Source organism: Amphibalanus amphitrite, unplaced genomic scaffold, assembly GCF_019059575.1.
Source record: "Amphibalanus amphitrite isolate SeventyFive unplaced genomic scaffold, NRLGWU_Aamphi_draft 000074F_arrow, whole genome shotgun sequence".
Classification (NCBI taxonomy): domain Eukaryota; kingdom Metazoa; phylum Arthropoda; class Thecostraca; order Balanomorpha; family Balanidae; genus Amphibalanus; species Amphibalanus amphitrite.
The window spans coordinates 1,034,699-1,048,846 of record NW_024881570.1 but is presented as its reverse complement, the minus strand read 5'-3'; the positions used below and the strand labels follow the sequence as shown (position 1 = coordinate 1,048,846).

Here is a 14,148-nt window from a genome sequence, read left to right as displayed (position 1 = left end):
TATTCTGGTATTCGGATAAAATGTGTAGATGTTTCTGCATACTTCGTTTATCGTACTTGATATTATTCAATAATTTATTCTAATTCCTACGCATGGCAACGATGAGCCTAACCGAGAGTACTCTATTTACAGTTGCGTGCAAGGCCAACAACCCGTGCGGTGAGAACGCTCTCTGTTTGTCGGAGGACTACCGTTCCGTGTGCTTCTGCCGCGAGGGCTTCGTGGGCGACCCGCTCACGCGCTGCAAGCCGGTCGACTTCTGTCGGTCGAGCCCGTGCGCCGGCGGAGCCAAATGCCAGAACGGCGCCGGCTCGTTCAAGTGTCTGTGCCCGCTGGGTACGATCGGCGACCCGTACGAGCTCGGCTGTCAGCCGGCCGTGGAGTGCAAGGTGAACGACGACTGTCCCTCGACGGCCGTCTGCCGCACCCAGGACGGCGAGCCCAAGTGCGTGGACGTCTGCGAGACCACGCAGTGCGGCGCCAACGCCGACTGCAAGGCCACCAACCACAAGGCGTTCTGCGTGTGCCGCCAGGGCTACGACGGCGATGCCAGCGACGTGCTCCAGGGCTGCCGACCGAGTGAGTAGAATTCCATTCAATATCCGTAGTCAGGTGTTTGGGTTGTGAAATAGTAAGCTAATGTATACTCTTATATCTCACAGACATTAACTTTAAAATCGGGACATGAACGACAAGTGTTAAAACATTGCTCCTATGTCCACAGTTCCGGTGAAGTGCACCTACAACCAGGACTGTCCGCGCAACACGGTGTGCGACGGAGGCCTGTGCCGACCGCCCTGTGCTACCAACGACGAGTGCGCACTCACGGAGTCGTGCGCGCGCGGCCAGTGCACCAACCCGTGCAGCTCGGACGCCGCCTGCGGCCTGAACGCCGTCTGCCAGATGGTCCGCCACGAGAAGCGGTGCTCGTGCCCGCCCGGCTACACCGGCTCGCCTGAGGTGGAGTGTGTTCGCATCCCGGTGCCCTGTCAGAGCAGCCTGGACTGCGGCCGCGGCTACAGCTGCCAGGAGAGCGTCTGCATGAGCGCCTGCTCGTCTGACGCCGACTGCGCCCTCAACGAGAAGTGCGCCGACGGCTCCTGCATGCGTGAGTAATCGACTTATCTTGAATGGCAACTCGTGTCTGCCAGCGACTCATGGTAATCGCATTCCAAATGCATTATTTATTACGTGATTTTTATAGAAATGCGCATTCTAGCTCTTTTCTTGCAACCAATGTTAACGCACCCTCTTCATCCCACAGTGACTTGCCGCGTGGACAACGACTGCTTCCTGGGCCATGTTTGCCCCAACAACCTGTGCATCATCGGCTGCCGCGCCAACAGCGACTGCAACGCTGGCGAGGCGTGCCTCAACAGCCGCTGCACGGACCCGTGCGACGCCAGCGCCGTCTGCGGCCCCAACGCCAAGTGCGGGGTGCTCAACCACCGCGCCCAGTGCAGCTGCAGCGCCGGCTTTATCCCCAACCCGACTGCCAACGTGGCGTGCGTGCGCGAGCCGGTGCCGTGCAGCATCAACTCGGAGTGCGGCGCCGGCGCCGTCTGCCAGGCGGGCCAGTGTCGGCCCATCTGCAGCGACGACCGCGGCTGCCTCTCCAACGAGCGCTGCGACCAGGGCCTCTGCATGCCCGGCTGCCGCCTGGACGACGACTGTGCCAGCGGCGAGATCTGCCGCGAGCTCGTCTGCGTGGCCGGCTGCCGCGCCGACACCGACTGTGCCGCCGCCACCAGCTGCGTCAACAACAAGTGCATCGGTAAGGGAGTCGCAATACCGGAGGCTCGTAACATCCGTTACTGACCTGCTTTCCTGAATCTGAATCATGATTTAATAGCACTGAATCGCAGCCTTTGATTAATTGAAACAATATTTTCGGACTTGTCAATGACATTGCTGACTGATCATGCATCTCGACATCTACCTTCTCTTGCAGACCCGTGCGCCTCCCCCACCGCCTGCGGCACCAACGCGCAGTGCTCGGTGGTGAGCCACCGCGTGCAGTGCACGTGTCCTGCCGGCACCACTGGTGACGCCTACAGCAGCTGCCGCGCCCCGCCCAAGGTCTGCGAGAAGGATGAACAGTGCGACGACGGCACCTGCTACGGCGGTGTCTGCGTCGCCAAGTGCTCAAGGCAAGTGAAGACCACATATTATCGCATTGTTTCAAAGATACATTGAGTGAGGTTTATTTAACTGAGCTCGATGTATGTGATTTTTTATCATCTCTTTGATTAAAGCCTGTTTGGCACCACTCCACTCTAACACATTCCAACCCCGCAGCGACACGGCCTGTCTGAACGACGAGCGGTGCGTCGGCGGTATCTGCAAGTCTATCTGCAGCTCGGACACGCAGTGCCGCTCCGGCCAGATCTGCCAGGGCCGGCTGTGTCTGTCCGGCTGCCGCTCGGACGACCACTGCTCCGCCGACCAAGCCTGCATCAACCGGCGCTGCCGCGACCCCTGCCAGGGCACCGCCGCCTGCGGCACGTGCGCCCAGTGCGACGTGGCCAACCACCGCGCCCAGTGCACGTGCCCGGCCGGCACACTCGGCAACCCGCAGGTCGCCTGCCAGCCGGTGGCCACGCGCTGCTCCAGCAGCAAACAGTGCAAGTGAGTAGCATAAATCAAAGAAACTGAAACATTTCGCTTGCGTGATACGAGTGAATCCCAGGGAGCATCTTCAATGCTGTTTGCTAAATAATACCATTCTGTCCTTTGACCGACTCACCCGTTCTGTTTCAGCGGCGGTAAGTGCGAGTCCGGCCTGTGCCTGTCGCAGTGCTCCACGTCGAGCGACTGCGGCTGCGGCCACACCTGTGCCGACGGCGTGTGCCGTCAGCAGTGCTCGGCCGACGCCGGCTGTCCGGAGGGTGTGCTCTGCGCCGATGGCCTGTGCGTGGCCGGCTGCCGCGCCAACGCCGACTGCCCGGCGCGGCTGGCCTGCTCCGGCGGCCAGTGCGTCGACCCGTGCTCCGCCGGCTCTCCGTGCGGCAGCGGCGCCGAGTGCAAGGTCTCCGACCACCGCGCCGTCTGCCTCTGCCCCGACGGCTTCAACGGCAACCCCAAGGAGGCGTGCACAAAGGCCGGCTGCAAGCGCGACGACGACTGCGTGGACCGCACCATGGCCTGCATCGACTCGCAGTGCGTCAACCCGTGCCTGCAGCCGAACGCGTGCGGCGTCAACGCCCAGTGCAAATCGATCCGGCGCCGCGCCTTCTGTCTCTGCCCGCCCGGCTACTACGGCGAGGCCACCGTCCAGTGTCTCAAGGGTACGTTATCTGTTTTTTTTTTTATCCCAACGATATAGATCTCGATTCATCTGACATTTGACAACGTAGAACAATGGTCGAGGTGCTCTTCGACTTTCAAATGTCTCGTGTGTACCGGCTACTTGGTATGACCATTCACGCCACTTCCACAGAGGCCAACGAGTGCGTGAGCAAGCCGTGCGGCGAGAACGCCTATTGCACCGACACACCGGACTCGTTCACGTGCACATGCGAGAAGGGCTGCTTCGGCGACCCCCTGCGCGGCTGCGTCTGCGTCGGCAACCAGTGTGACAGGCTGCAGTGCGGCGTCAACGCCGAGTGCCGCGTCAAGGACGACGATGACGACGATGACGACGACGACGATGATGATGGCAGCAGCGGAGCCGAGTGCTACTGTCCGCCGGCGTTCCCCATCGGAAACCCCAACATCAGATGTGAGTGACCGTTTGGATATTGGCATCATTAGCTATCTGTATACATGAATATTATTGCCCATTAGGCTGGTGAAAAGTAAACGTAAATAGCACGCAGTTGCTTTTTTGGCCACCGTTGGCCCGGCACATTGCGTGATGAGCTCCTGTGCCACATCCAGCTGATTATACGCCTTTCCTTGCGCGCAGGCTCGACATCGGGCCGGGTCAACTGTCGTAGCACGGGCTGCGGCCTGAACGCTGACTGCGCGCGCCAGGGCCTCGGCTACGCGTGTCGCTGCCGCGCCGGCTACGTAGGAAACCCGGAGACCGGCTGCTCGCCAGGTGAGTGCCGCCGCTCGGCCGCGGGACGGGTCGGATGGGAGAGGGGTTAGATGGGAAGGAGACAGGGTGGGAGGGGAGGACAACGACGGAAGAGGTTCCGACTTCCGAGACATCGCGGGAAGGGGAGAGACGAAAACGGGAAAGGGGTCCACGACTTGTGCCATAAGGGGGTGACGATTGCATGGGGAATGTGTATGTCCGTGACTAGACTGAGATCTTCCCTCAAGATGTACATTACGAAGACGGATACCATGGGCGAAACCCCACTCGACAAGCTGTGAATAAGGTCGGATTGCTGATTTGTCCTTCCCAACAGAGCCAAACGCGGGAATGATATTGAGAAAATAAGTATATTGAGTAAAAAAGGAAAGTTTAGCAATAAGCCCTTGACAAAAGTGGCATCAACTTGCTTATCCACTACCTCTGTCTACCGAAGCACGATTTCACGAAAACGATTGTCCCATACAGAACCAAACCTCTGTTTGGGTAGCATTATGGAAACTCACTTTTCACTTTCGTCAGGAAACGATGTAAATCAACAAAAGTTTGTATGGCAGATTTTTAGTTTTAGTCTCAAGCTTGATTAAAAGCAATTTAGTCATTGAGAATCATATCCATACCAAGAGACAAAAGCGACTCATTTCATTTTTGACTCTGCTACACATCCACTTCTTCCGGCACTATTGTTCTAAAGTCATGCCTTTCGAGCATAGCCATGAACAGACTTCTTACTCTGAGACCCTGTCGAGTTGTAGAGTGCATGTGACATTCCCTTCCCGACTGTGTGCTGCCTGATGACTGTACCCCGTCCAGTGGACGGCGGGCCCGGACTGTACCGCCCCGGGCCGCGGCTGGCGGCGGCCGGACTGCGAGCTCCCTCCTCTGCTTTCCCGTCCACCATCCCTCCGAAAACCCGTCAGCTGGCTTAGCATGCCGCTTGTCGTCCCGCGCCGCGTCCGGGACCTCGCGCGGGCCGCCGCCGTGCCGCTGCCCGCGCCGCCGCATGCGTCTAACCCGACCCATCTCCGCCCGGACGACAGAATCTGCATGCACGCGCGACTCAGACTGTGGCACGTCGGCCGCCTGCCAGAACGGCGAGTGCGTCGACCCGTGCGCCGTGCGCGGCGTCTGCGGCCAGAACGCCCTCTGCCAGGTGGTGTTCAGCAAGGCGCGCTGCTCGTGCCCGCAATGCTACGTCGGCCAGCCTTCGGAGGTGTGCCGGCCCGACCCGACCTGCGGCCGCGTGCCGGAGAGGCCCCCCGGCCCGCGGACCCGCTGCAGCGGAGACGACGACTGCGCCGACAGTCTGGCCTGCCAGAGCGGCGAATGCGTCGACCCGTGCTTCGGCTACACACTCTGTCCCGAGGAGAAGAAGTGCATGGCACGCGACCACGTGGCTGCCTGTGTCTGCAAGTACGGCATCAGCGTCAACGAGAAGTTCGAGTTCGTCTGCGCCGGGCCGCGCATCGAGTGCCGCTCGGATGATGACTGCGCTTCCAACCTGGCCTGCTTCACCGGCAAGTGTCAGAACCCGTGCATTCTGCAGAACCCGTGCCCGACCAACAAACGCTGCGACGCCGTCAACCACCAGCCCATCTGCATGTGCTCCAAGGACTGCCAGTCGTCCGTCTCGCTGTGCCTGAACGACCGCGGCTGCTCCGACAACCTGGCCTGTCGCAGCTACCAGTGCATCGACCCCTGCGAGGGCTTCAACTGCCCACAGGACCGACCCTGCTATGTCGAAGACCACAAGCCTGTCTGCAAGTTCTGTCCAGAGGGCTTCAGCGTCGATCCGATCTACGGCTGTATGAAAGGTATGCGCGCCGGCTGCGCGTTCGGCTAGCTGGCTGCGCCCTGGGAGCGGGATCGCAAGCTAACCTGACCGCCATGCCGCGCACTAATGCCTGTCGCACGTGCTACCGACGCTGAGGGACTGGTACCACCTCTGCTGAGGGCCGGTGCCACCTGCTCTGCGACTGTGGCAACGGAACCAAACGATGTAACCGATGCTGCCGCGCTTGCACTAACGCCAACCCACCGGCGATTTAGAGGCCGTCGTCTTCCCGTGGTGTCTATCGCCGTTTTTTAGGCATCACGAATCTAACTTGTCTCCCTCTTTTACAACGACGTAGAGACACCACGGGATAAGACGATGTCGCCTCATGTCCCCGCTCACGCTTGCTTGTGCTTTCTAAAGCCCTTAGCTTCATCGGCTCAATAAACCGGCTGACACAGGGAGCTCCAGCGTCGTCCACCTTCCAACGGAACTGTACTTCGGAGGGGCTTCTTCTTCGCGCCGCGATCTGAACTATGACAGACGGGCACCTGCTCAGACTCAGACATCACCAGACTCTTTAACCCGCCAGCAGGCGGAACGACACACGCATGGACAGACTTAAACACTTCGAGACGACTTCATACTCACCAGAGGCAGATGTTTCCAAATCTGCATGCTGCATGTGCATGAAACGCATGATCATATGATGTGCATGATATGCATGTTATTAGCCCTCTTCCTCCAGGGATTGGTGTCTCAAAATGCATGCTCGCTTTACGCATTACATCTCCAGCCGTAACATCATCAGCAATTAACCCTCGCCGGCCGAGGGGGGGGGGCGGGTGCCGCCCCCCCCCCCCCATAGGGTTTTTTTCGCGATAGCTCCGAACACGCTGGCGATAGAGAGCTGAAACTTGGCATACCTGACCTTTGATCCAAGCCGCATCTTTTGACACCAACCGCATTTTTGGGTCAGGTCAGGTCACTGACCTATGACGTCATAAGTGAACCTCTGCACGGTCTTCAGATGTCGCAACTTCGCAACGCCCTCACTGCCAGAGGAGATGTCACAGGGAAATGAAACTTGCAGGATCTAGTATCCATTATGAGTCTCACAACTTGTATATCTCGGATTTTTCCTAAAGGTCATATGAGGTCAGGTCATTTTCGTGACCTCACCATTATAAGTCAATGGGGAAAAATTCAAACTGCTATTCTGGCGCCGGGAACGATCTCCAACTATCTCAAGCACACAGAATCGTGATTTGATGCACTCCTTGCAAGGTTAGATGCGTCACTTTTGCAATGTTGACCTTCCGTGACGTCATTTATGACGTCATCAAGGTCATATTAGTTTTTCGTCAATAACTCCCGATCAAATTGAGCTAGCGAGTCGAGAAAGCCACCAATGGACTCAGGAAGACCTGCCGAATCGAATGATATGCGACATGACCTCTTTCGACCAACTTCGTGACCTGGGGGTGCTGACCTGACCTTGACCTGAGGTCAACACCCTAAGTTGACCTGACCCGAACAAAAAGTATATCATTCGACGCGCCTGAGCGAGGCGAACACGATGCTGCCAAAATCGCGGCTCTGCGGCCGTTTTTTGCGAAGTTATTCACCAAAAACTGAACCGTACCCTGGGGCACTTGACCTGACCTCAGAGGTCACCGGTTGACCTAGGACCTTAAAACCGGGTACCAATCTCTGCGTCTCGTAACGGCGCACACGCTCGTTTTTTCCGCGACGCGCTAGCTCCACCAGGGGCGAAACGGCGAGGGGGAGGTCGTACCCGCCCCCCCCCCCCCTCGGCCGGCGCGTATGTAGAAAACCAATAGGTCCGGCGAGGGTTAAACATATAAATTATGCATTAACTATACTCAAATCGCCTGCAATTAAAATGCCTCACCAGAATAATCCATCACGCTGCGCGAATTTAGTGTTCGTTTCAATCACTCACCAACTTTAACTGCCTTTGTCAAGGCCCAAAGGACGACTAACTTATTAACTGTGGCTGCCCAGCCACGGATATTGGAGATATATCAGGCATGTCAGGCCTCGAGCGAGGTCAGCCCCGCCTCCGATAATCACCCAGCCTTGAATCATAACGTAACTGCTTCGCCGACGCCGCTCTGACGTCACTGCCCCCCACCGTGACGTCACTGGCCGCCCGTCCACAGTGATTGGCTGCCGGGAGAACGGCAACTGCCCGTCCAACCAGGCCTGTATCAACGGCGAGTGCAAGAACCCGTGCATGCTCGTTGATCCGTGCCAGGCCCCTGAGGTGTGCCGCGTGCAGGACCACAACAGCGTCTGCGTCGACGGTACGACACCGTTTGTAACATGCTGCGCTCAATGACGGGATGTAACATAGTTACCGTGTACATATGCATGAGGGAGTAACTGGGGTGGGGGGTGGGGGACGGCTGATAAGGGAATCCAAGACTTTATTGGAGGGTCGTAAGGGTAACTTTTTATATGGGAAGCTAATGATGTTTATTAAAATGGCAAAGTTGGCAAAAGACGATGTCCTCGAAACCAAGTGAAAGGGAGGGGGTGAATACATTGCGATGCAAATATGGTGTACAGGAGCAGAAAAGTGTAGGCCGAATGGAGATGCTATAAAACTCGCGAGCCTGGTTTCAGAGTGGTGATAGGTAATGAAGTGGATGTTTTAGAGCACACAAAAATGCAAATTTTAAGTGATGTATTCCGTTTAAATCAAAAACTTTAGATTTTACTTTTCTCTGACAGGTTTTACCTGGATGTACACACGTAAATACCTACTTCGGAGGAATTTATCAAAAAAGAAAAGAAAAAAGAACGTAGTCCGGTAGTTTTCACGGGATATGTTCGTTAGGTATATAGTATACATCCACTCGTCTTAGAAGTGCCATAGCAAGAGGCTCATTTGGTAAGCTGCGCAAATTTTCCCCCTTTTCAAAGAAGGGTTGGAAAAATGGTGCAGGGTCTGCCTTCTCTTACTTACCGAGCAGCGTTACTGATCGAGCCCCGCACCCGCACGTCCACAGGCTGCCGGTGCAGCTCCAACGCCGACTGCGGCATCGGCGAACAATGCGACGGCTGCGAGTGCCAGAAGAGCAGAGGTGAGCACTGGAACTGCAGGAAGGGTGCTGTTTCTTAAAAACGGGTTAGATGCGAGAAAGTGTCATGTAAACGATTACGATCCAGACATCGAAATGCAAAGATGCGGCTGGATATTCAGCATTAAAATACGTAAAAGAACAAACTTACCAATCAAGGCCATCACGGCACGGATCCGTTGGACGATTTCCTCTGCTCTGCTGATCTGCGCTGACCGATGTTGCGTCGCCCCCGCAGTACCCAACATCGGCTGCGTACCGGGCAGCTGCGACGACGGCCAGTACTGCGACGAAGGCACCGGCGAGTGCGTCGATGACGATGACGATGATGATGACGACGACGACGACCCGACAGGTAGGTCCCCGTGCCCTTGCCGGCCGGGTGTACCGTATGAGTCGTGTGAGTGCGAGTGCGAATCGTTAAACTGCCTCGTGGCTCTGCGCTTTGGTAACCGCTACCGGCGCAGGTTGTGACCGCTGAGCTATAACGAGCAGCCGCAGCTAGCGCGCACTGCAGTCTAGATCAGCATCGTGGCTAACTAAAGCGTAACCGCTCGCCGTGGCATGTTGTTAACTCCTCTAACCTGCATCGCCTGACCGCCTGCCCCGAGTCCTGCCCTGGCTCGCCCTCACCATTTCGACCCTGCCAGCCTGACCCCGCAGCTGAGCCTAACGCCGCCGGTCGCGGAGGTGCCCGGCGCTAACAGGACCGCCTGCGGCGCTGGTGCGACTCGCCTGGGACGCTGCCACCGACCACCGGCTTCAGCGCTTCCTAATCTATACTCTCTGGCTTTTGCTCTGATCTCGTAACCCGACCAGCTTCTTGGGTCAAGTATTTAGAGCATGGTAGTATGGGAGATTGGGCCTTGCATCGCGAGCTGGTTTTGGGTCACACTTTCAGTCTGCATCCAGCACCTGCCTGCATTCATAAACAAACACACATTGCATCAAGTTAATCAAACTTACGCCCACATGCCAATCAGAATACAGCTCAGCATGCATTGTTTATGGCACTTTTAGGCATGTATTGCGCAGCATGCCGCAAACTACAATCCAATAAAGAGGAATGTATGAGTGCGTGAGCGTTTGGACTGTGTGTGCGCGCGTGCTTACCTGTGTATGCATTTGCTTCACATGTACCATTTCAGACGATAGACTGGCGTTAGAGCGGAGCTGACCTTTGTCAGTAGTATGTAAATAAGCTGTACGTTCGGTTTCGCCTTGCCGTTCGCCTTCTTCAACCATGCATTGTCCGTTCCGGCCGGACCCTTCTCTCGACACACAAACACACACACACACATACTTCTTCCACGTGCCGCAATTTCGGCGGCGCGATAGCTGTCCGTCTCGGCGTCTCCGCTCTGTCTCTCTCGGTCTCCGTTCGTCTCTGTGGCGTTTCTGCCGTCGTCTGACCCGGCGCGCCGCCCAGCAGTGCCGCCCGCTCCGGCCGGCGCACAGCCCACCGTCCGGCCGACCGCCTCGGGCGCGGCCTGCGGCAACAACTCGGACTGCCCAATGGCCGAGACGTGCCTGCAGGGCCGCTGCTCGGACCCGTGCCGCTGCGGCGTGGGCGCCGAGTGCCGCGTGCGCCGACACCGGCCCGTCTGCCGGTGCCCAGAGGGCCACGTCGGGGATCCGGCCGTGCGCTGCACACCCGCCGGTACGTCGGAGTGGTCAGACGATCAGCAGGTCCAGAGAGACGTCCACTTGAGTTAGGCTTTTGTCGAGCCCAGAAGTTGATGATACTAGAGTTGAATCGGCCAGGCCAGGCGCATACGGCGCCAATAACGTAACAAACCAATTAACAGTCCCGTCTATGGCACTCACAACACTCGTTAATGTTTAACCCGGTCAATGGACACCTAACTATGTAACGTTTACGGATAACAATAATCCCAGCACTGGTGTGTTACATCTCACATATCGTGACGTCCCGTTGGTTTTGTCACATCCCTAACCACGGCGGGAAATGGTAGCCGCTGGCGAGCCGTCACCGGTGGACCGGGCTTCCTCTGCCCGTCTGGCGGTGACGGGTCGGTGGAACCATGCCCGCCACTCACACGAACCCATGTCTAACACAGTGTCTCTGTCCCCTAACAAGGCGGCACCACCCCGGCGCAAGACGGCACTGGGAGCGGCACCACACCCCGCCCCCGGCCTGGGCTGACCCCCTCCGTTCCTGAGGCAGCCGGTACCCCCGGCACCCCTGCTCCCCCGGGCGCTACCCCTGGCAGCCAGGTCACGGCCCGACCCGGAACATCCACTGCTCCCGGAGCCCTCCGACCCGGCCAGGTCACCGACAGGCCGGGAACGCCCTCTGGGACCACAGACGGACCCTACGTGCCCGGTCAGAACAGGGAAACCGTCTACACGACCCCCGCTCCTCAGCGAGGGGCCGACGGACCGCCTGGCGGACCCAGCGTCCCCGCCCGTCCCAGCGGGCCGACCTCCTCGGTATCCGGGGAAACCACTCCTCGTCCAGACTCCGAGGTATCCGCGACGCCCAGTCCCTCCGCCACCCCCGGTTCCTCCGAGACGCCCGATCCCGCGGCCACCCCGGTCCCCAGCGGCTCCGGGTCGCCGTGCGCGGCCACGGCTGAGTGTGCTGACACGGAGGCGTGCCGGGGCGGGGTGTGTGTGAGCCCGTGCCAGTGCGGCGCCGGCGCCACCTGTCTGGTGACCGGCCACCGACCCGTCTGCCGCTGCCCGCCCGGATACGAGGGCGACTCCTATGTCCAGTGCCGACCGCGGGGTACGTGCTAACACCGTCCGATCACCACTAACCGACCGCACTCTGTGTGTTCATAGTGAAAATACGACCGCTGTCTGTACAACGCTTGGGTTCATGGTTCGGTGGAATTGTTATTAACTCTGGTGCACCGTCCAACATGATCAGTGATGGTTAATATTTGCTAACTGTTGGTGTTTAATCTCCGTGAATGGTTCATTCAGATATGGTTTTGCTCCGCTTACACGGTAACATTGGTATGACATTAACGTTAACAATTCACTACTCAGTAACGATTTTTCGTCATTACTACATGCTCGTTTCACAAAGTAACCTCTAATCAACCTGTGTCTAACCAACAACATACATCATTCCACGAGCTCGCCAGATTCAGTGGCTGGTTTATCCCGCATGACTAAAGATTCACAATATGATTCGAAAAAGGACACATATTTGCCACTGGAATTTTGGTGCCACAACTCCGATTCGAAGCCAGCCCTGTCTCTGCCGAGCTCGCGGCCCTCTCACCGACCCCGTCCCGCACTGACCACTAACGGCCTGCAGGCGAGACGGGCGTGCCGACGCGCCGTCCGCCGACGCCCACTCTGCGGCCCGTGGTGCCCGTGGCGCCGACGGCCGCCTGCCGACGCCAGGACGACTGCGCCGCCAGCCTGGCGTGCGTGGCCGGCCGCTGCGTGGACCCGTGCCGCTGCGGGCCGGGCGCCACGTGCCGCGTGATCCGGCACCGGCCGCTCTGCCTGTGTCCGCCGGGCACGCGCGGCGACCCGATGACCGGCTGCCGCAGGCCCGCCGCCGGCCTCGGTAGGTACCGCGCCGCCTTCTCCGCAGGCACAGCGCTGTGCACCTGCAGCTAGATAGATGTCGATGCTTTGTAGTGTGACAGAATCGGCTTTACGTGTAGATGGTTGGTAGAGGTTTAAACGGTCAGACCACCTGATTGGGGATGAACAGAAGTCGCTCGGAGCATAGAAAGGTCTAGCTTTGAGGTGTTGCTCCATCACTGGTCTCAGCAGAGTCACTGTATTTCAGACGACTCGAGTTCTACAGAGGCGCCGCTCGGCTCCACTACCGTCGACTCCCCTGCATATACGCCGTCCGTCCCAACCCCGACCAACTTCGACCCGTCCCCGAGTCCCGGGCCCGCTCAGCCGGTCACCGTTCCGCCGGCGTCCAGCCGGTCCACGCCCAGTGTCGGGGGGCAGACGGCTCCCGGCCCTGAGACAGACGTCACTCAGACCACAGCAGCCACAGACGCGCCTGCAGAGGTCCTGAAGAGTCAGACGGAGACCCCTCAGGTCGCCACCACGGAAGCACCTACAGAGGTCGAGAAGAGTAAAACGGAGACCTCAAAGGTCACTACCACGACCACGCCTGTAGAGAACACTCAGACTGAGACACCTCAGGATACAGTAAAGATTGTGGAGGAACAGCAGACCCAAACAGGCGTCACTCAGGCAACGATCACAGTGGCCCCTAAGGAAGATCAAAAGAGCAAAACGGAGACCCCTCAGGTCACGGTCACCAAGGCGCCTAATGAAGATCAAAAGAGCAAAACAGAGACCCCTCAGGTCACGACCACAGAGGCGCCTAATGAAGATCAAAAGAGCAAAACGGAGACCCCTCAGGTCACGACGACAGAGGCCCCTGCAGAGGTCCAGAAGACTCAAACGGAGACCCCTCAGGCCACGGTTACAGAGGCGCCTGCAGAGGTCCAGACGACTCAAACGGAGACCTCTCAGTCCACCACTAAGGCGCCTGCAGAGGTCCAGAAGACTCAAACGAGGATCCCTGCCACTCAGGTCCCAGAGCAGCCAGACGGCGGGAGTACTGCCTCCCCGTCGACGGCGGTGCCTTCACAGGAAACCAAGACAGCTTCGCCCACGAGCTCACCAACTTTCACCGGAACTTCGCCGGTTACATCCGAGGGTTCTCCAGAAAACAGGACACCTCCCGATGGCATTCCTGTGATCGGTACAACTGGCGTGGAGAGCAGCTCTGCACCGACCGTGTCTGGTGCGGAGGAAGAGGCCATCGCTTTCACCCTCCCCACTCCTGCAGGCACAGAACGGTCACCTACCGACACTGCCTACCAGGAGGAGGGCAGTGCCACGCCGGTACCAGAGGGCACGGGAACCATCGCTCAGACGAGCGGGGATGTCGTCAGGGATGGTGACGATGGCTTTGAGAGCTCCAGCGATCCCACTAGTGAGGCACCACCGGCATACACGTACACCGTCCCGTCAACAGCGACAGATCCTCAAAGTGACGGCAGCACATCCACGGTACCTTTCGATGTGACATCACAGACACCTATCCCTGGGACAGAGAGCGTCACCACTGAATCAACTGCTTCTGATGTACCTCAAACCACTGCTGCTGGAACAAGTGGCGATTCCACGCCGTCTATAAGTGTGACAACCCCGATCACCGCCACGGGAATCGATGCAGTAACTTCTGCACCACCCGCTAGAGT

General features: G+C 58.3%; 1 protein-coding gene across 1 annotated transcript in view; it reads left to right on the top strand.

Annotated features, from left to right (window-relative positions):
* Window positions 1–14,148, top strand: part of LOC122379269 — a 147,939-nt gene that overhangs the window by 53,840 nt on the left and 79,951 nt on the right. Inside the window, exons 25-39 of the mRNA XM_043361308.1 lie at window positions 133–579; window positions 725–1,108; window positions 1,265–1,774; window positions 1,952–2,150; window positions 2,299–2,628; window positions 2,761–3,287; window positions 3,440–3,721; window positions 3,908–4,042; window positions 5,083–5,856; window positions 8,003–8,146; window positions 8,855–8,929; window positions 9,165–9,281; window positions 10,359–10,586; window positions 11,028–11,678; window positions 12,219–12,476. Coding sequence (XP_043217243.1) covers window positions 133–579; window positions 725–1,108; window positions 1,265–1,774; window positions 1,952–2,150; window positions 2,299–2,628; window positions 2,761–3,287; window positions 3,440–3,721; window positions 3,908–4,042; window positions 5,083–5,856; window positions 8,003–8,146; window positions 8,855–8,929; window positions 9,165–9,281; window positions 10,359–10,586; window positions 11,028–11,678; window positions 12,219–12,476 — 5,061 coding nt within the window. The remainder of the gene's footprint in view (window positions 1–132; window positions 580–724; window positions 1,109–1,264; window positions 1,775–1,951; window positions 2,151–2,298; window positions 2,629–2,760; window positions 3,288–3,439; window positions 3,722–3,907; window positions 4,043–5,082; window positions 5,857–8,002; window positions 8,147–8,854; window positions 8,930–9,164; window positions 9,282–10,358; window positions 10,587–11,027; window positions 11,679–12,218; window positions 12,477–14,148) is intronic.